This window comes from Cetorhinus maximus, unplaced genomic scaffold (assembly GCF_964194155.1).
Source record: "Cetorhinus maximus unplaced genomic scaffold, sCetMax3.hap1.1 HAP1_SCAFFOLD_1808, whole genome shotgun sequence".
Taxonomy (NCBI): domain Eukaryota; kingdom Metazoa; phylum Chordata; class Chondrichthyes; order Lamniformes; family Cetorhinidae; genus Cetorhinus; species Cetorhinus maximus.
Genome location: NW_027597748.1, coordinates 41,894 through 66,378, shown reverse-complemented (window position 1 = coordinate 66,378; position 24,485 = coordinate 41,894). Strand labels below are relative to the sequence as shown.

The window sequence follows — 24,485 nt, the reverse complement described above, 5'->3', positions numbered from 1 at the left end:
TGTGTCTGTGTGTGAGTGTCTGTGTGTGTGTGTCTGTGTGTGAGTGTCTGTGTGTGAGTGTCTATGTGTGAGTGTCTGTGTGTGAGTGTCTGTGTGTGTGTGTCTGTGTGTGAGTGTCTGTGTGTGAGTGTGTCTGTGTGTGAGTGTCTGTGTGTGAGTGTCTGTGTGTGAGTGTCTGTGTGTGAGTGTGTCTGTGTGTGAGTGTCTGTGTGTGTCTGTGTGTGTGCCTGTGTGTGAGTGTGTCTGTGTGTGTGTCTGTGTGTGAGTGTCTGTGTGTGAGTGTCTGTGTGTGAGTGTGTCTGTGTGTGAGTGTCTGTGTGTGTCTGTGTCTGTGTGTGTGTGTGCCTGTGTGTGAGTGTGTCTGTGTGTGTGTCTGTGTGTGTGTCTGTGTGTGAGTGTGTCTGTGTGTGAGTGTGTCTGTGTGTGAGTGTCTGTGTGTGAGTGTCTGTGTGTGAGTGTGTCTGTGTGTGAGTGTCTGTGTGTGTCTGTGTCTGTGTGTGTGTGTGCCTGTGTGTGAGTGTGTCTGTGTGTGTGTCTGTGTGTGAGTGTGTGTGTGTTGGGGGAATTATTTCGGAGATAGTTATTTTTCCCGATTACAATGCTGTGTCCACCAGCGCGCGCAACTTGTGAAAGGAAGTTTTGTTTGATAATAAATGAATCGTTGAGAGTTTCTGAAGTTACACCCGCTCAGAGTCCGGGTCCTCGAGGTGTCGTTCGCCTGTTTCAGTGTGAAAGTTACACATTGAACCCGCGGAGTGGGCTGGGGCTGATCAGCCGCAAACTCCTCCCATCCCGAACTCGGGGGTTTGACAGGGTCAACACTGAGGGGCTGTTTCCCCCACCCACCCCTCCTCCGGCCGGTGGGACTGCGGGGAGGGAGGGGGAGGGTCACAATCTCGGGATAAGGGGTCGGAAATTCCTTCGCTCGGGACGGTGAATCTTTGGGATTCGGCTCCACCCTCCTCCGGCAACAGACTGCCCTCGAGTGTGTCTGAGACGGAGATGGGGAGATTTTTGGGGGTATTAGGGGGATCAGGCGGGAGGTGAAATGGTTGAGAAGGTCGGCCATGATTGGCTGAAGGGCTGCAGCAGGTGCGAGGGGCTGAATGGCCTCCTCCTGTCCCTGACAGGAGGTTGATAGCAGGAGGGGCAAACCCACCGTGTGGCCTCCTCATAGTCGCCCCGAATCTTCTCATATTCCACCTGCAGGGCGATGAGTTGTTCCTGCTGCATCTCCTTCTGCTCGTGGAGCTTCTCCCGGGCCTTACGCTCAGCGAGGAAATCAGCCTTAAAAACATCGGCCTGGGGATAGAAACAATCCCAGTGAGACCGAGAGAGACAGAGAGAGAGACAGAGAGAGAGAGACAGAGAGAGAGAGACAGAGAGAGAGAGAGAGACAGAGAGAGAGAGAGACAGAGAGAGAGAGAGAGAGAGAGACAGAGAGAGAGAGACAGAGAGAGAGAGAGAGAGAGACAGAGAGAGAGAGAGACAGAGAGAGAGAGAGACAGAGAGAGAGAGACAGAGAGAGAGACAGAGAGAGAGAGAGACAGAGAGAGAGAGACAGAGAGAGAGAGAGAGAGAGAGAGAGACAGAGAGAGAGAGAGAGAGACAGAGAGAGAGACAGAGAGAGAGAGAGACAGAGAGAGAGAGACAGAGAGAGAGAGAGAGAGAGAGAGAGACAGAGAGAGAGACAGAGAGAGAGACAGAGAGAGAGAGACAGAGAGAGAGAGACAGAGACAGAGAGAGAGAGACAGAGAGAGAGAGAGACAAGAGAGAGAGACAGAGAGAGAGAGAGTGAGAGACAGAGAGAGAGACAGAGACAGAGAGAGAGACAGAGAGAGAGACAGAGACAGAGAGAGAGACAGAGAGAGAGAGACAGAGAGAGAGAGAGAAGAGAGAGAGAGACAGAGAGAGAGACAGAGAGAGAGACAGAGAGAGAGACAGAGAGAGAGAGAGTGAGAGACAGAGAGAGAGACAGAGACAGAGAGAGAGACAGAGAGAGAGACAGAGACAGAGAGAGAGACAGAGAGAGAGAGACAGAGAGAGAGAGAGAGAGAGAGAGAGAGACAGAGAGAGAGAGAGAGAGAGAGAGAGACAGAGAGAGAGACAGAGAGAGAGACAGAGAGAGAGAGAGAGAGAGAGAGAGACAGAGAGAGAGACAGAGAGAGAGACAGAGACAGAGAGAGAGACAGAGAGAGAGACAGAGACAGAGAGAGAGACAGAGAGAGAGAGACAGAGAGAGAGAGAGACAGAGAGAGAGAGACAGAGAGAGAGAGAGAGAGAGAGAGAGACAGAGAGAGAGACAGAGAGAGAGACAGAGAGAGAGAGACAGAGAGAGAGAGACAGAGACAGAGAGAGAGAGACAGAGAGAGAGAGAGACAGAGAGAGAGACAGAGAGAGAGAGAGTGAGAGACAGAGAGAGAGACAGAGACAGAGAGAGAGACAGAGACAGAGAGAGAGACAGAGAGAGAAAGACAGAGAGAGAGAGAGGAAGTATCTTTCAGATCACAATGTCTCCCTCTCCGACCCCCTCCGGTCTCAGTGTCCCCCCCCCTCCCCAGGTCTCAGTGCCACCCCCCTCCGGTCTCAGTGTCCCCCCCCCTCCCCAGGTCTCAGTGCCACCCCCCTCCGGTCTCAGTGTCCTCCCCCCTCCCTAGTCTCAATGCCCCCCCCCCCACCCCAGGTCTCAGTGACCCCCCCCGTCTCGGTGCCCCCCCCAGTCTCAATGCCCCCCCCAGTCTCAATGCCCCCCCCCAGTCTCAATGCCCCCCCCCCCACCGTCTCGGTGCCCCCCCTCCCTGACTCGGTGCCCCCCCTCCAGTCTCAGTGCCTCCCCCGCTGTCTCAATGCCCCCCCCCCTGACTGTATACCTGGGCCTTCAGGACGGGGATGGTCTCGAGCTCGGATTTTAGCTGTTCCGCGTCCTCCTTCAGTTTGTCGATCAGCTCCTGCTTCATCACCAGGGCTTCCTCAGCTTCCCTCAGCTGCTGTATCACCTCTTCCACCTGTCCCTGCACAGACACAGACAGACAGGGTCACTCACACACACACAGACAGACAGACAGGGTCACTCACACACACACAGACAGACAGGGTCACTCACACACACACAGACAGACAGACAGGGTCACTCACACACACACAGACAGACAGGGTCACTCACACACACACAGACAGACAGACAGGGTCACTCACACACACACAGACAGACAGGGTCACTCACACACACACAGACAGACAGGGTCACTCACACACACACAGACAGACAGGCACACAGAGACAGACAGGCGCGTGCGCAGAGACAGACTGGCGCGCGCGCAGAGACAGACAGGCGCGCGCACAGAGACAGACAGGCACGCGCACAGAGACAGACAGGCGCGCGCACAGAGACAGACAGGCGCGCGCACAGAGACAGACAGGTGCGCGTGCACACAGTAACAGACACACAGATGGGCACAGGCACGCACACAGACACAGACAGGCACACAGGCACAGGCAGACACACAGGCACAGACAGACACACAGGCACAGACAGACACACAGGCACAGACAGACACACAGGCACAGAGACAGACAGCCGTGCACACAGCAACAGACACACAGATGGGCACAGGCACGCACGCAGACACAGACAGACACATAGACACAGAAAGACACACAGGCACAGAGACAGACAGGCACACATGCACTCAGACACAGACAGGCACAGACGCGCACAGGCTCATCTCTCAACGCACTCGCCCCCTCCTTCAGGCCGGCTCACCTCAGTCCGCACAGCCATCACCTCTGGGTCTAGACCCTTAAGCAATGGACCCCTGCAAATCAGTGCCAACCTGCCCAGCATCACAGACGGAATGGTACACCATCAGAGGCAATATCACATCAAGCGTTAGGAACAGGAGGAGGCCCATTCAGCCCCCTCTCGAGCCTGTTAGACAGGAACAGGAGGAGGCCATTCAGCCCCTCTCGAGCCTGATACACAGGAACAGGAGGAGGCCATTCAGCCCCTCTCGAGCCTGTTACACAGGAACAGGAGGAGGCCCATTCAGCCCCTCTCGAGCCTGTTACACAGGAACAGGAGGAGGCCATTCAGCCCCTCTCGAGCCTGTTACACAGGAACAGGAGGAGGCCATTCAGCCCCTCTCGAGCCTGTTACACAGGAACAGGAGGAGGCCATTCAGTCCCTCTCGAGCCTGTTACACAGCTCTTTGTGGGTGGGGGGGCGGGGAAGAGTTCCCGATTCCCGCTCCCACTTTGTGTGAAGATGAGCTTCCTGACATCCCCCCCCCCACCCCGGCCCCAAACGGCCTGGCTCTCAGTTTAAGGTTCTGCCCTCACGTTGTGGGCTCCCCAACACCCCCTCCCCAGCAGAGGAGATAGTTTCTCTCGACCGAGTCCTTTAATCATCTTCAACCGCTCGATCGGATCACCCCCCCCAAAATCTTCGACACTCGAGGGGACACAAGCCCCGGTCTCCGTGACCGGTCCCCTGGAGTTTAACCCTTTCGTAACCGCCTTAAGCCTGCGACCCCCCTGGAAAGAGGTCAAGACACCGTGGGATCTTGCTGTGCACGCGGGGGGGGGGTGGGGGGCTCACCCTGCTCTTCCGTTCGTCCAGATTCTTCGCCATGACATCGTAATCCACAAACAGCTGGTGGTAGGCGGCCTGTAACTGCGCCAGTTTCCTCCTGTAGGTCACAGGGAGCAACAGCGTCAACTCAGCCCACACCCTAAACATCCCCGGGGAGATCGCAGGGAACAGATCACCCACAATCACACCCACCGGGAGTGAGGAACAGACTGGAATCTAATCGAGGGGTTCGGGGGGGTTTATATATAGAATAACAGATACCCGGGAGTGAGTTACAGACTGGAATCTAATCGAGGGGTTCGGGGGGGTTTATATATAGAATAACAGATACCCGGGAGTGAGTTACAGACTGGAATCTAATCGAGGGGTTCGGGGTGGTTTATATATAGAATAACAGATACCCGGGAGTGAGTTACAGACTGGAATCTAATCGAGGGGTTCGGTGGGGTTTATATATAGAATAACAGATACCCGGGAGTGAGTTACAGACTGGAATCTAATCGAGGGGTTCGGGGGGTTTATATTTCAGGGTTGCGATTACTCACTTGTCCTCGGACGCGTTCAGCCTCTCCTTTTTCAGTGCAGACTCGTAGTTATGCACTGCGATTCGCAGCTGATCGACCGTGACACTGTGCTGCTTCTTCTGGATCTCCGTGTCCTGCTCCAGGGATCGCAGCTTCTCCTCCACAGTCCGGCACCTACTCATCGGAACAGGAGAAGAAGTGGTGGTAATGGAAGGTGTGATAGAGAGGGAGAGACATAGAGCAAGAGAGAGACAGAGAGAGACTGAGAAAGTGAGAGACAGGGAGAGAGAGACAGGGAGAGAGAGAAAGACGAGCAGGGGGACTGGTCAACTGCAAACGTTCTGCATCCCGCAGAGATTTGACCCTGGCGGTTTACAGATGCTGAGAGCGCCCAGTTCACATTCCATCCCATCTCTCCAAATTGCAACCCTCCCTATCTCTGTAACCTCCTCCAGCCCCTACAACCCTCCCTATCTCTGTAACCTCCTCCAGCCCCTACAACCCTCCCTATCTCTGTAACCTCCTCCAGCCCCCTACAACCCTCCCTATCTCTGTAACCTCCTCCAGCCCCTACACCCCTCCCTATCTCTGTAACCTCCTCCAGCCCCTACAACCCTCCCTATCTCTGTAACCTCCTCCAGCCCCTACACCGCTCCCTATCTCTGTAACCTCCTCCAGCCCCTACAACCCTCCCTATCTCTGTAACCTCCTCCAGCCCCTACAACCCTCCCTATCTCTGTAACCTCCTCCAGCCCCTACAACCCTCCCTATCTCTGTAACCTCCTCCAGCCCCGACAACCCTCCCTATCTCTGTAACCTCCTCCAGCCCCTACACCCCTCCCTATCTCTGTAGCCTCCTCCAGCCCCTACACCCCTCCCTATCTCTGTAGCCTCCTCCAGCCCCTACAACCCTCCCTATCTCTGTAACCTCCTCCAGCCCCTACAACCCTCCCTATCTCTGTAACCTCCTCCAGCCCCTACACCCCTCCCTATCTCTGTAGCCTCCTCCAGCCCCTACACCCCTCCCTATCTCTGTAAACTCCTCCAGCCCCTACAACCCTCCCTATCTCTGTAACCTCCTCCAGCCCCTACACCCCTCCCTATCTCTGTAACCTCCTCCAGCCCCTACAACCCTCCCTATCTCTGTCACCTCCTCCAAGCCCCCTACAACCCTCCCTATTTCTGTAACCTCCTCCAAGCCCCCTACAACCCTCCCTATCTCTGTAAACCTCCAACAACCCGCCGAGATCTCTGCGCTCCTCCAATCCCGGCCTCTTGACCATCCCCTGATTCCCATTGCTCCACCATTGGCGGCTGGGCCTTCAGCTGCCTGGGGGGAGCCCTGAGCTCTGGAATTCCCTCCATAAACCTCTCCGCCTCTCTCTGTCTCTCTCTCTCTCTCTCTCCCTCTCTCTCTCTCTCCCTCTCTCCCTCCTCCGTTAAGCCTTTCTTCAGAACTGACATCTTTCCCCGCACTTTCGGGTACCTGCCCCTAACGTCTCTGGGTCTAATTTAAGCTACTGTGAACAGTTTTCTAAAGCTTTAGGACATTACAGGCGCTATATGAATGCGGGCTGTTTTTCAATGAGTAATGCCTCGCATGGAGGGCCAGCGGGATGTCCAGGATTCTCGTTTGTTCGTACAGAACTTGAATATCGCTCTAAAGGGAGGTGTTGAACTTTTTCATCTTGCACTCATCAGGACACCTCGCAGGACTACCAGCATCAAAGGGGGATTTCTACTGTAAAACAATTTCTACTGTAGGTGAGAGAGTGCTGATTGGCTGGCAAGAAGACTCTGGTAGAGGCGTTGCTCGGGAGAATGCACCAATGGATGGTGACTGACAGTTAACTGCCGAGCACTGTTTCAAATTTAAACCAGGCAGCTCGGCCCTGATTGGCCAAGACATTGCCCCATGAGCAATGAGCCAGCGAATGGCTGCCACTTATTTTGTTTGGCTGAAGCAGGCGCAATGTGTGTACGTGTCCTTCCTGTCCGCAAAGAACAGGGCTCCGTGTACTAATATATGTAGCTTCCAGTGGACGCGAACGTGCCAAACTCCGAGCCCGAACTGGCAAGCTTAACTTTGGTTGTCAGCGTAATTTTTTAGCACACTGAGGGTGGTTTAGCAAGTGTTGTCCAATCGCGGAATCACATCTGATGTTGGGCACTGTGTTTTGAGTTTCGCGAGCAGGGGCTGGTTGGGTACAGCCTGTACCCTGCTCCTTGCGAACTGCGTCTGGGACATGGGGTTTGATAGGAACCGCCAGTTGTTGGACCAGCATATCCAGCCTCACACTGGCACTGAAATACATACACTGCATGACTCATTGAGCTGACAGGACAGTCCACCTGCCAAACCCAATCAGCACTCTCTTCCCATGCAGTGTAAATAGTTGTTTTCCTTTTATACGGATAGCCTTGCGAAAGTTCCTGATGAGTGCCGGACGAAAAGGTTCGACACGTCCCCTTTTCTCAGCAACCACCCCGGATTGGCCAGAACCAGACATTGCTAAGATTCACCACCCCCGCCCCCACCCCCGGTCGATCAGCCTGTTTGAATGCTCGCCGTGCGGCGCTGGCTCTGTGAGGGACGGTTGAGCAGAGGAGTGCCGGAGGGGGGAGCGGTTCCGGGATCCTCCTCGCCAGGGTGGGCCACGAGACAAGCCTGACCGACAGAGAGGACTCCGACTCACTTCTGCTCCAGCTCCGAGCAGGACTTGGTCTTCACCTCCAGACTCGACTGGCTTTCCTGCAATTCCGCCAGGAGAGAGGTCACCTGTGCCTTCAGGGAGGCCTGGTCCTCCGTCATTTGCTGCAACATAGAGAGCGATCGGTGTTAAACTGATATAACACGCACCCCTCGGATATACCCCGCACCCCTCGCTGTAACACTCTGATATACCCCACACCCCTCACTGTAACACACTGATACACCCCACACCCCTCACTGTAACACTCTGATATACCCCACACCACTCACTGTAACACTCTGATATATGCCACACCCCTCACAGTAACACTCTGATATACACCACACCCCTCACTGTAACACTCTGATACACCCCACACCCCTCACTGTAACACTGATATACCCCACACCCCTCACTGTAACACTTTGATATATCCCACACCCCTCACAGCAACACTCTGATATACACAACACCCCTCACTGTAACACTCTGATACACCACACACCCCTCACTGTAACACTCTGATATACCCCACACCCCTCACTGTAACACTCTGATATACCCCAAACCACTCACTTTAACACTCTGATATACCCCACACCCCTCACTGTAACACCCTGATATATCCCACTCACCTCACTGTAACACACTGATATACCCCACACCCCTCACTGTAACACACTGATACACCACACACCCCTCACTGTAACACTCTGATATACCCCACACCCCTCACTGTAACACTCTGATATACCCCACACCCCTCACTGTAACACTCTGATATACCCCAAACCTCTCACTGTAACACTCTAATATATCCCACACCCCTCACTGTAACACTCTGATATACCCCACACCCCTCACTGTAACACTCTGATATACCACACACCCCTCACTGTAACACTCTGATATATCCCACACCCCTCACTGTAACACTCTGATATACCCCACACCCCTCACTGTAACACTCTGATATATCCCACACCCCTAACTGTAACAATCTGATATATCCCACACCCCTCACTGTAACACTCTGATATAGACAACACCCCTCACTGTAACACACTAATATATCCCACACCACTCACTGTAACACTCAGATATACCCCACACCCCTCACTGTAACAATCTGATATATCCCACACCCCTCACTGTAACACTCTGACATATACCACACCCTTCACTGTAACACTCTGATATACCCCACACCCCTCACTGTAACACAGATATACCCCACACCCCTCACTGTAACACTCTGATATACCCCACACCCCTCACTGTAACACTCTGATATATCCCACACCCCTCACTGTAACACTCTGATATATCCCACACCCCTCACTGTAACACTCTGATATACCCCACACCCCTCACTGTAACACACTGATATACCCCACACCCCTTACAGTAACAGTCTGATATACCCCACACCCCTCACTGTAACACTCTGATATACCCCACACCCCTCACTGTAACACTCTGATATATCCCACACCCCTCACTGTAACACTCTGATATACCCCACACCCCTCACTGTAACACTCTGATGTACCCCACACCCCTCACTGTAACTCTCTGATACACTCCACACCCCACAACGTAACACTCTGATATACCCCACACCCCTCACTGTAACACTCTGATATACCCCACACCCCTCACTGTAACACTCTGATACACCCCACACACCTCACTGTAACACACTGATATACCCCACACACCTCAGTGTAACACTCTGATATACCCCACACCCCTCACTGTAACACTCTGATATACCCCTCAGCCATCACTGTAACACTCTGATACACCCCACACACCTCACTGTAACACACTGATATACCCCATGCCCCTCACTGTAACACTCTGATATACCCCACACTCCTCACTGTAAGAATCTGATATACCCCACACCCCTCACTGTAACACTCTGATATACCCCACACCGCTCACTTTAACACTCTGATATACCACACACCATTCACTGTAACACTCTGATATATCCCACACCCCTCACTGTAACACTCTGATATATCCCACACCCCTCACTGTAACACTCTGATATATCCCACACACCTCACTGTAACACTCAAATATATCCCACACCCCTCACTGTAACACTCTGATATATCCCACACCCTTCACTGTAACACTCTGATATAACCCACACTCCTCACTGTAACACTCTGATGTACCCCACACCCCTCACTTTAACACTCTGATATACCCCACACCCCTCACTGTAACACTCTGATATACCCCACACCCCTCAATGTAACTCTCTGATATACCCCACACCCCTCACTGTAACACTCTGATATACCCCACACCCCTCACTGTAACACTCTGATATATCCCACACCCCTCACTGTAAAACTTTGATATATCCCACACCCCTCACTGTAACACTCTGATATACCCCACACCCCTCACTGTAACACACTGATATACCCCACACCCCTTACTGTAACAGTCTGATATACCCCACACCTCTCACTGTAACACTCTGATATACCCCACACCCCTCACTGTAACACTCTGATGTACCCCACACCCCTCACTGTAACTCTCTGATACAGTCCACACCCCTCACTGTAACATTCTGATATACCCCACACCCCTCACTGTAACACTCTGATATACCCCACACCGCTCACTGAAACACTCTGATATACCCCACACCTCTCACTTTAACACTCTGATATACCCAACACCCCTCACAGTAACACTCAGATATACCACACACCCCTCCCTGTAACACTCTGATATATCCCACACCCCTCACTGTAACACTCTGATATATTCCACACCCCTCACTGCAACACTCTGATATATCCCACACACCTCACTGTAACACTCTGATATATCCCACAACCCTCACTGTAACACTCTGATATTTCCCACACCCCTCACTGTAACACTCTCATATATCCCACACACCTCACTGTAACACTCTGATATATCCCACACCCCTCACTGTAACACTCTGATATATCCCACATCCCACACTGTAACACTCTGATATACCGCACACACCCCTCACTGTAACACTCTGATATATCCCAGACCCCTCACTGTAACACTCTGATATATGCCACACCCCTCACTGTAACACCCTGATATACCCCACACACCTCTCACTGTAACACCCTGAAATACCCCACACCCCTCACTGTAAGAATCTGATATACCCCACACCCCTCACTGTAAGAATCTGATATACCCCACACCACTCACTGTAACACCCTGATATACTCCACACATCCCTCACTGTAATACTGATATACCCCACACCCCTCACTGTACCACTCTGATATAGCCCACACCCTTCACTGTAACACTCTGATATATCCCACACCCCTCACTGTAACACTGATATATCCCACACCCCTCGCTGTAACACTCTGATATACCCCACACCCCTCACTGTAAAACTCTGATATATCCCACACCCCTCACTGTAACACTCTGATATACCCCACACCCCTCACTATAACACTATGATATAGCCCGCACACCTCACTGTAACACTCTGATATATCGCACACCCCTCACTGTAACACTCTGATATGCCACACACCCCTCACTGTAACACTCTGATATACCCCACACCCCTCACTGTAACACTCTGATATACCCCTCACTGTAACACTCTGATATATCCCACACCCCTCACTGTAACACTCTGATATATCCCACACCCCTCAGTGTAACACTGATATAACCCACACGCCTCACTGTAACACTCTGAAATAACCCACACCCCTCACTGTAACACTCTGATATATCCCACACCCCTCACTGTAACACTCTGATATATCCCACACCCCTCACTGTAAAACTCTGATATACCCCACACCCCTCACTGAAACACTCTGATATATCCCACACCCCTCACTGTAACACTCTGATATATCCAACAACCCTCACTGTAACACTCTGATATACCCCACACCCATCACTGTAACACTCTGATATATCCAACACTCCTCACTGTAACACTCTGATATACCCCACACCCCTCACTGTAACACTCTGATATACCCCACACCCCTCACTGTAACACTCTGATATATCCCACACCCCTCACTGTAACACTCTGATATATCGCACACCCCTCACTGTAACACTCTGATATGCCACACACCCCTCACTGTAACACTCTGATATACCACACACCCCTCACTGTAAGACTCTGATATACCCCTCACTGTAACACTCTGATATATCCCACACCCCTCACTGTAAGACTCTGATATACCCCTCACTGTAACACTCTGATATATCCCACACCCCTCACTGTAACACTCTGATATGCCACACACCCCTCACTGTAACACTCTGATATACCCCACACCCCTCACTGTAAGACTCTGATATACCCCTCACTGTAACACTCTGATATATCCCACACCCCTCACTGTAACACTCTGATATATCCCACACCCCTCAGTGTAACACTGATATAACCCACACGCCTCACTGTAACACTCTGAAATAACCCACACCACTCATTGTAACACTCTGATATATCCCACACCCCTCACTGTAACACTCTGATATATCCCACACCCCTCACTGTAACACTCTGATATATCCCACACCCCTCACTGTAACACTCTGATATATCCAACACCCCTCACTGTAACACTCTGATATACACCACACCCCTCACTGTAACATTCTGATATATCCCACACCCCTCACTGAAACACTCTGATATACCCCACACACCTCACTGTAACACTCTGATATACCCCGCAACCCCCACTGTAACACTCTGATTTACCCCACACCCCTCACTGTAACACTCTGATATACCCCACACCCCTCACTGTAACACTCTGATATACCCAACACCCCTCACTGTAACACTCTGATATATCCCACACCCCTCACTGTAACACTATGATATACACCACACCCCTCACTGTAACACTCTGATATATCCCACACCCCTCACTGTAACACTCCGATATATCCCACACCCCTCACTGTAACACTCTGAAATACCCCTCAACCCTCACTGTAACACTGATATAGCCCACACCCCTCACTGCAACGCACTGATATACCCCACACCACTCACTGTAACACTGATATAGCCCACACCCTTCACTGTAACACTCTGATATACCCCACACCCGTCACTGTAACACTCTGATATATCCCACACCCCTCACTGTAACAGTCTGATATACACCACACCCCTCACTGTAACACTCTGATATATCCCACACCCCTCACTGTAACACTCTGATATATCCCACACCCCTCACTGTAACAGTCTGATATACACCACACCCCTCACTGTAACACTCTGATATATCCCACCCCCCTCACTGTAACGCTCTGATATATCCCACACCCCTCACTGTAACAGCCTGATATACCCCACACACCTCACTGAAACACTCTGAAATACACCACACCCCTCACTGTAACACTGATATATCCCACACCCTTCACTGTAACAAACTGATATCCCCCACACCCCTCACTGTAACACTCTGATATACCCCGCACCCCTCGCTGTAACACTCTGATATACCCCACACCCCTCACTGTAACACACTGATACACCCCACACCCCTCACTGTAACACTCTGATATACCCCACACCACTCACTGTAACACTCTGATATATGCCACACCCCTCACAGTAACACTCTGATATACACCACACCCCTCACTGTAACACTCTGATATACCCCACACCCCTCACTGTAACACTGATATACCCCACACCCCTCACTGTAACACTTTGATATATCCCACACCCCTCACAGCAACACTCTGATATACACCACACCCCTCACTGTAACACTCTGATACACCACACACCCCTCACTGTAACACTCTGATATACCCCACACCCCTCACTGTAACACTCTGATATACCCCAAACCACTCACTTTAACACTCTGATATACCCCACACCCCTCACTGTAACACCCTGATATATCCCACTCACCTCACTGTAACACACTGATATACCCCACACCCCTCACTGTAACACACTGATACACCACACACCCCTCACTGTAACACTCTGATATACCCCACACCCCTCACTGTAACACTCTGATATACCCCACACCCCTCACTGTAACACTCTGATATACCCCAAACCTCTCACTGTAACACTCTAATATATCCCACACCCCTCACTGTAACACTCTGATATACCCCACACCCCTCACTGTAACACTCTGATATACCACACACCCCTCACTGTAACACTCTGATATATCCCACACCCCTCACTGTAACACTCTGATATACCCCACACCCCTCACTGTAACACTCTGATATATCACACACCCCTAACTGTAACAATCTGATATATCCCACACCCCTCACTGTAACACTCTGATATAGACAATACCCCTCACTGTAACACACTAATATATCCCACACCACTCACTGTAACACTCAGATATACCCCACACCCCTCACTGTAACAATCTGATATATCCCACACCCCTCACTGTAACACTCTGATATATACCACACCCTTCACTGTAACACTCTGATATACCCCACACCCCTCACTGTAACACAGATATACCCCACACCCCTCACTGTAACACTCTGATATACCCCACACCCCTCACTGTAACACTCTGATATATCCCACACCCCTCACTGTAACACTCTGATATATCCCACACCCCTCACTGTAACACTCTGATATACCCCACACCCCTCACTGTAACACACTGATATACCCCACACCCCTTACAGTAACAGTCTGATATACCCCACACCCCTCACTGTAACACTCTGATATACCCCACACCCCTCACTGTAACACTCTGATATATCCCACACCCCTCACTGTAACACTCTGATATACCCCACACCCCTCACTGTAACACTCTGATGTACCCCACACCCCTCACTGTAACTCTCTGATACACTCCACACCCCACAACGTAACACTCTGATATACCCCACACCCCTCACTGTAACACTCTGATATACCCCACACCCCTCACTGTAACACTCTGATACACCCCACACACCTCACTGTAACAAACTGATATACCCCACACACCTCACTGTAACACTCTGATATACCCCACACCCCTCACTGTAACACTCTGATATACACTTTAGCCATCACTGTAGCACTCTGATACACCCCACACACCTCACTGTAACACACTGATATACCCCATGCCCCTCACTGTAACACTCTGATATACCCCACACTCCTCACTGTAAGAATCTGATATACCCCACACCCCTCACTGTAACACTCTGATATACCCCACACCGCTCACTTTAACACTCTGATATACCACACACCATTCACTGTAACACTCTGATATATCCCACACCCCTCACTGTAACACTCTGATATATCCCACACCCCTCACTGTAACACTCTGATATATCCCACACACCTCACTGTAACACTCAAATATATCCCACACCCCTCACTGTAACACTCTGATATATCCCACACCCTTCACTGTAACACTCTGATATAACCCACACTCCTCACTGTAACACTCTGATGTACCCCACACCCCTCACTTTAACACTCTGATATACCCCACACCCCTCACTGTAACACTCTGATATACCCCACACCCCTCAATGTAACTCTCTGATATACCCCACACCCCTCACTGTAACACTCTGATATACCCCACACCCCTCACTGTAACACTCTGATATACCCCACACCCCTCACTGTAACACTCTAATATACCCCACACCCCTCACTGTAACACTCTGATATACCCCACACCCCTCACTGTAACACTCTGATATACCCCACACCCCTCACTGTAACACTCTGATATACCCCACACCCCTCACTGTAACACTCTGATATATCCCACACCCCTCACTGTAAAACTCTGATATATCCCACACCCCTCACTGTAACACTCTGATATACCCCACACCCCTCACTGTAACACACTGATATACCCCACACCCCTTACTGTAACAGTCTGATATACCCCACACCTCTCACTGTAACACTCTGATATACCCCACACCCCTCACTGTAACACTCTGATGTACCCCACACCCCTCACTGTAACTCTCTGATACAGTCCACACCCCTCACTGTAACATTCTGATATACCCCACACCCCTCACTGTAAGACTCTGATATACCCCACACCGCTCACTGAAACACTCTGATATACCCCACACCTCTCACTTTAACACTCTGATATACCCAACACCCCTCACAGTAACACTCAGATATACCACACACCCCTCCCTGTAACACTCTGATATATCCCACACCCCTCACTGTAACACTCTGATATATCCCACACCCCTCACTGCAACACTCTGATATATCCCACACACCTCACTGTAACACTCTGATATATCCCACAACCCTCACTGTAACACTCTGATATATCCCACACCCCTCACTGTAACACTCTCATATATCCCACACTCCTCACTGTAACACTCTGATATATCCCACACCCCTCACTGTAACACTCTGATATATCCCACACCCCTCACTGTAACACTCTGATATATCCCACACCCCTCACTGTAAAACTCTGATATACCCCACACCCCTCACTGTAACACTCTGATATATCCCACACCCCTCACTGTAACACTCTGATATACCCCACACACCCCTCACTGTAACACCCTGAAATACCCCACACCCCTCACTGTACGAATCTGATATACCCCACACCCCTCACTGTAAGAATCTGATATACCCCACACCACTCACTGTAACACCCTGATATACTCCACACACCCCTCACTGTAATACTGATATACCCCACACCCCTCACTGTACCACTCTGATATAGCCCACACCCTTCACTGTAACACTCTGATATATCCCACACCCCTCACTGTAACACTGATATATCCCACACCCCTCGCTGTCACACTCTGATATACCCCACACCCCTCACTGTAAAACTCTGATATATCCCACACCACTCACTGTAACACCCTGATATACTCCACACACCCCTCACTGTAATACTGATATACCCCACACCCCTCACTGTACCACACTGATATAGCCCGCACCCCTCACTGTAACACTCTGATATATCGCACACCCCTCACTGTAACACTCTGATATGCCACACACCCCTCACTGTAACACTCTGATATACCCCACACCCCTCACTGTAACACTCTGATATACCCCTCACTGTAACACTCTGATATATCCCACACCCCTCGCTGTAACACTCTGATATACCCCACACCCCTCACTGTAACACTCTGATATACCCCACACCCCTCACTGTAACACTCTGATATATCCCACACCCCTCACTGTAACACTCTGATATATCGCACACCCCTCACTGTAACACTCTGATATATCCCACACCCCTCACTGTAACACTCTGATATATCCCACACCCCTCACTGTAACACTCTGATATATCGCACACCCCTCACTGTAACACTCTGATATGCCGCACACCCCTCACTGTAACACTCTGATATACCCCACACCCCTCACTGTAACACTCTGATATACCCCTCACTGTAACACTCTGATATATCCCACACCCCTCACTCTAAGACTCTGATATACCCCTCACTGTAACACTCTGATATATCCCACACCCCTCACTGTAACACTCTGATATGCCACACACCCCTCACTGTAACACTCTGATATACCCCACACCCCTCACTGTAAGACTCTGATATACCCCTCACTGTAACACTCTGATATATCCCACACCCCTCACTGTAACACTCTGATATATCCCACACCCCTCAGTGTAACACTGATATAACCCACACGCCTCACTGTAACACTCTGAAATAACCCACACCCCTCATTGTAACACTCTGATATATCCCACACCCCTCACTGTAACACTCTGATATATCCCACACCCCTCACTGTAACACTCTGATATACCCCACACCCCTCACTGTAACACTCTGATATATCCCACACCCCTCACTGTAACACTCTGATATATCCAACACCCCTCACTGTAACACTCTGATATACCCCACACCCATCACTGTAACACTCTGATATATCCCACACTCCTCACTGTAACACTCTGATATACCCCACACCCCTCACTGTAAGACTCTGATATACCCCACACCCCTCACTGTAACACTCTGATATATCCCACACCCCTCACTGTAACACTCTGATATACCCTACACCCCTCACTGTAGCACTCTGATATACCCCACACCCCACACTGTAACACTCTGATATATCCCACACCCCTCACTGTAACACTCTGATATACCCCACATCCCTCACTGTTAAACTCTGATATCCCCCACACCCCTCACTGTAACACTCCGATACACCACACACCCCTCACTGTAACACACTGATATATCCCACACCCCTCACTGTAAGAATCTGATACACCCCACACCCCTCACTGTAACACTCTGATATACCCCACACCCCTCACAGTAACACTCTGATATACACCACACCCCTCACTGTAACACTCTGATATAGCCCACACCCGTCACTGTAACACTCTGATATATCCCACACCCCTCACTGTAACACTCTGATATACGCCACACCTCTCACTGTAACACTCCGATATACCCCACACCCCTCACTGTAACTCTCTGATATACCCCACACGCCTCACTGTAACACTCTGATATACCCCACACCACTCACTGTAACACTCTGATATACCCCACACACCCCTCACTGTAACACTCTGATATACCCCACACCCCTCACTGTAACACTCTGATATACCCCACACCCCTCACTCTAACACTCTGATATACCCCACACACCCCTCACTGCAATACTCTGATATACCCCACACCACTCACTGTAACACTCTGATATACCCGGCACCCCTCAATGTAACAGTCTGATATACCACACACGCCTCAGTGTAACACTCTGATATATCCCACACCCCTAACTGTAAACACTGATGAATCCCACACCCCTCACTGAAACACTGATATACCCCACACCCCTCACTGTAACACTCTGATATACCTCACACTCCACACTGTAACACTCTGATATATCCCACACCCCTCACTGTAACACTGATATATCCCACACCCCTCACTGTAACACTCTGATATAACCCACACCCCTCACTGTAACACTCTGATATACCCCACACCCCTCACTGTAACACTCTGATATACCCCACACCCCTCACTGTAACACTCTGATATATCGCGCACTCCTCACTTTAACACTCTGATATACCCCACACCCCTCACTGTAACACTCTGATATACCCCACACCACTCACTGTAACACTCTGATATACCCCACACCCCTCACTGTAACACTCTGATATCTCCCACACCCCTCACTGTATGACTGATATATCCCACACCCCTCACTGTAACACTCTGATATACCCCACACCCCTCACTGTAACACTCTGATATACACTTCAGCCATCACTGTAGCACTCTGATACACCCCACACACCTCACTGTAACACACTGATATACCCCATGCCCCTCACTGTAACACTCTGATATACCCCACACTCCTCACTGTAAGAATCTGATATACCCCACACCCCTCACTGTAACACTCTGATATACCCCACACCGCTCACTTTAACACTCTGATATACCACACACCATTCACTGTAACACTCTGATATATCCCACACCCCTCACTGTAACACTCTGATATATCCCACACCCCTCACTGTAACACTCTGATATATCCCACACACCTCACTGTAACACTCAAATATATCCCACACCCCTCACTGTAACACTCTGATATATCCCACACCCTTCACTGTAACACTCTGATATAACCCACACTCCTCACTGTAACACTCTGATGTACCCCACACCCCTCACTTTAACACTCTGATATACCCCACACCCCTCACTGTAACACTCTGATATACCCCACACCCCTCAATGTAACTCTCTGATATACCCCACACCCCTCACTGTAACACTCTGATATACCCCACACCCCTCACTGTAACACTCTGATATATCCCACACCCCTCACTGTAAAACTCTGATATATCCCACACCCCTCACTGTAACACTCTGATATACCCCACACCCCTCACTGTAACACACTGATATACCCCACACCCCTTACTGTAACAGTCTGATATACCCCACACCTCTCACTGTAACACTCTGATATACCCCACACCCCTCACTGTAACACTCTGATGTACCCCACACCCCTCACTGTAACTCTCTGATACAGTCCACACCCCTCACTGTAACATTCTGATATACCCCACACCCCTCACTGTAAGACTCTGATATACCCCACACCGCTCACTGAAACACTCTGATATACCCCACACCTCTCACTTTAACACTCTGATATACCCAACACCCCTCACAGTAACACTCAGATATACCACACACCCCTCCCTGTAACACTCTGATATATCCCACACCCCTCACTGTAACACTCTGATATATCCCACACCCCTCACTGCAACACTCTGATATATCCCACACACCTCACTGTAACACTCTGATATATCCCACAACCCTCACTGTAACACTCTGATATATCCCACACCCCTCACTGTAACACTCTCATATATCCCACACTCCTCACTGTAACACTCTGATATATCCCACACCCCTCACTGTAACACTCTGATATATCCCACACCCCTCACTGTAACACTCTGATATATCCCACACCCCTCACTGTAAAACTCTGATATACCCCACACCCCTCACTGTAACACTCTGATATATCCCACACCCCTCACTGTAACACTCTGATATACCCCACACACCCCTCACTGTAACACCCTGAAATACCCCACACCCCTCACTGTACGAATCTGATATACCCCACACCCCTCACTGTAAGAATCTGATATACCCCACACCACTCACTGTAACACCCTGATATACTCCACACACCCCTCACTGTAATACTGATATACCCCACACCCCTCACTGTACCACTCTGATATAGCCCACACCCTTCACTGTAACACTCTGATATATCCCACACCCCTCACTGTAACACTGATATATCCCACACCCCTCGCTGTCACACTCTGATATACCCCACACCCCTCACTGTAAAACTCTGATATATCCCACACCACTCACTGTAACACCCTGATATACTCCACACACCCCTCACTGTAATACTGATATACCCCACACCCCTCACTGTACCACACTGATATAGCCCGCACCCCTCACTGTAACACTCTGATATATCGCACACCCCTCACTGTAACACTCTGATATGCCACACACCCCTCACTGTAACACTCTGATATACCCCACACCCCTCGCTGTAACACTCTGATATACCCCTCACTGTAACACTCTGATATATCCCACACCCCTCGCTGTAACACTCTGATATACCCCACACCCCTCACTGTAACACTCTGATATACCCCACACCCCTCACTGTAACACTCTGATATATCCCACACCCCTCACTGTAACACTCTGATATATCGCACACCCCTCACTGTAACACTCTGATATATCCCACACCCCTCACTGTAACACTCTGATATATCCCACACCCCTCACTGTAACACTCTGATATATCGCACACCCCTCACTGTAACACTCTGATATGCCACACACCCCTCACTGTAACACTCTGATATACCCCACACCCCTCACTGTAACACTCTGATATACCCCTCACTGTAACACTCTGATATATCCCACACCCCTCACTCTAAGACTCTGATATACCCCTCACTGTAACACTCTGATATATCCCACACCCCTCACTGTAACACTCTGATATGCCACACACCCCTCACTGTAACACTCTGATATACCCCACACCCCTCACTGTAAGACTCTGATATACCCCTCACTGTAACACTCTGATATATCCCACACCCCTCACTGTAACACTCTGATATATCCCACACCCCTCAGTGTAACACTGATATAACCCACACGCCTCACTGTAACACTCTGAAATAACCCACACCCCTCATTGTAACACTCTGATATATCCCACACCCCTCACTGTAACACTCTGATATATCCCACACCCCTCACTGTAACACTCTGATATACCCCACACCCCTCACTGTAACACTCTGATATATCCCACACCCCTCACTGTAACACTCTGATATATCCAACACCCCTCACTGTAACACTCTGATATACCCCACACCCATCACTGTAACACTCTGATATATCCCACACTCCTCACTGTAACACTCTGATATACCCCACACCCCTCACTGTAAGACTCTGATATACCCCACACCCCTCACTGTAACACTCTGATATATCCCACACCCATCACTGTAACACTCTGATATACCCTACACCCCTCACTGTAGCACTCTGATATACCCCACACCCCACACTGTAACACTCTGATATATCCCACACCCCTCACTGTAACACTCTGATATACCCCACATCCCTCACTGTTAAACTCTGATATCCCCCACACCCCTCACTGTAACACTCCGATACACCACACACCCCTCACTGTAACACACTGATATATCCCACACCCCTCACTGTAAGAATCTGATACACCCCACACCCCTCACTGTAACACTCTGATATACCCCACACCCCTCACAGTAACACTCTGATATACACCACACCCCTCACTGTAACACTCTGATATAGCCCACACCCGTCACTGTAACACTCTGATATATCCCACACCCCTCACTGTAACACTCTGATATACGCCACACCTCTCACTGTAACACTCCGATATACCCCACACCCCTCACTGTAACTCTCTGATATACCCCACACGCCTCACTGTAACACTCTGATATACCCCACACCACTCACTGTAACACTCTGATATACCCCACACACCCCTCACTGTAACACTCTGATATACCCCACACCCCTCACTGTAACACTCTGATATACCCCACACACCCCTCACTGTAACACTCTGATATACCCCACACCCCTCACTCTAACACTCTGATATACCCCACACACCCCTCACTGCAATACTCTGATATACCCCACACCACTCACTGTAACACTCTGATATACCCGGCACCCCTCAATGTAACAGTCTGATATACCACACACGCCTCAGTGTAACACTCTGATATATCCCACACCCCTAACTGTAAACACTGATGAATCCCACACCCCTCACTGAAACACTGATATACCCCACACCCCTCACTGTAACACTCTGATATACCTCACACTCCACACTGTAACACTCTGATATATCCCACACCGCTCACTGTAACACTGATATATCCCACACCCCTCACTGTAACACTCTGATATAACCCACACCCCTCACTGTAACACTCTGATATACCCCACACCCCTCACTGTAACACTCTGATATACCCCACACCCCTCACTGTAACACACTGATATACCCCACACCCCTTACTGTAACAGTCTGATATACCCCACACCTCTCACTGTAACACTCTGATATACCCCACACCCCTCACTGTAACACTCTGATGTACCCCACACCCCTCACTGTAACTCTCTGATACAGTCCACACCCCTCACTGTAACATTCTGATATACCCCACACCCCTCACTGTAAGACTCTGATATACCCCACACCGCTCACTGAAACACTCTGATATACCCCACACCTCTCACTTTAACACTCTGATATACCCAACACCCCTCACAGTAAGACTCTGATATACCCCTCACTGTAACACTCTGATATATCCCACACCCCTCACTGTAACACTCTGATATATCCCACACCCCTCAGTGTAACACTGATATAACCCACACGCCTCACTGTAACACTCTGAAATAACCCACACCCCTCATTGTAACACTCTGATATATCCCACACCCCTCACTGTAACACTCTGATATATCCCACACCCCTCACTGTAACACTCCGATATATCCCACACCCCTCACTGTAACACTCTGAAATACCCCTCAACCCTCACTGTAACACTGATATAGCCCACACCCCTCACTGCAACGCACTGATATACCCCACACCACTCACTGTAACACTGATATAGCCCACACCCTTCACTGTAACACTCTGATATACCCCACACCCGTCACTGTAACACTCTGATATATCCCACACCCCTCACTGTAACAGTCTGATATACACCACACCCCTCACTGTAACACTCTGATATATCCCACACCCCTCACTGTAACACTCTGATATATCCCACACCCCTCACTGTAACAGTCTGATATACACCACACCCCTCACTGTAACACTCTGATATATCCCACCCCCCTCACTGTAACGCTCTGATATATCCCACACCCCTCACTGTAACAGCCTGATATACCCCACACACCTCACTGAAACACTCTGAAATACACCACACCCCTCACTGTAACACTGATATATCCCACACCCTTCACTGTAACAAACTGATATCCCCCACACCCCTCACTGTAACACTCTGATATACCCCGCACCCCTCGCTGTAACACTCTGATATACCCCACACCCCTCACTGTAACACACTGATACACCCCACACCCCTCACTGTAACACTCTGATATACCCCACACCACTCACTGTAACACTCTGATATATGCCACACCCCTCACAGTAACACTCTGATATACACCACACCCCTCACTGTAACACTCTGATATACCCCACACCCCTCACTGTAACACTGATATACCCCACACCCCTCACTGTAACACTTTGATATATCCCACACCCCTCACAGCAACACTCTGATATACACCACACCCCTC

General features: G+C 50.1%; 1 protein-coding gene across 1 annotated transcript in view; it reads right to left on the bottom strand.

Moving 5' to 3' along the window:
- Positions 1-1,159: 1,159 nt before the first annotated feature.
- LOC144676666 (NF-kappa-B essential modulator-like) overlaps positions 1,160-24,485 on the bottom strand; it is a gene marked incomplete at its 3' end in the record, with an annotated part of 63,866 nt that continues 40,540 nt past the window's right edge. Inside the window, exons 3-7 of the mRNA XM_078537035.1 lie at positions 7,812-7,930; positions 5,137-5,289; positions 4,598-4,688; positions 2,871-3,011; positions 1,160-1,302 (exon numbers count right to left, since the gene is read on the bottom strand). Coding sequence (XP_078393161.1) covers positions 1,160-1,302; positions 2,871-3,011; positions 4,598-4,688; positions 5,137-5,289; positions 7,812-7,930 — 647 coding nt within the window. The remainder of the gene's footprint in view (positions 1,303-2,870; positions 3,012-4,597; positions 4,689-5,136; positions 5,290-7,811; positions 7,931-24,485) is intronic.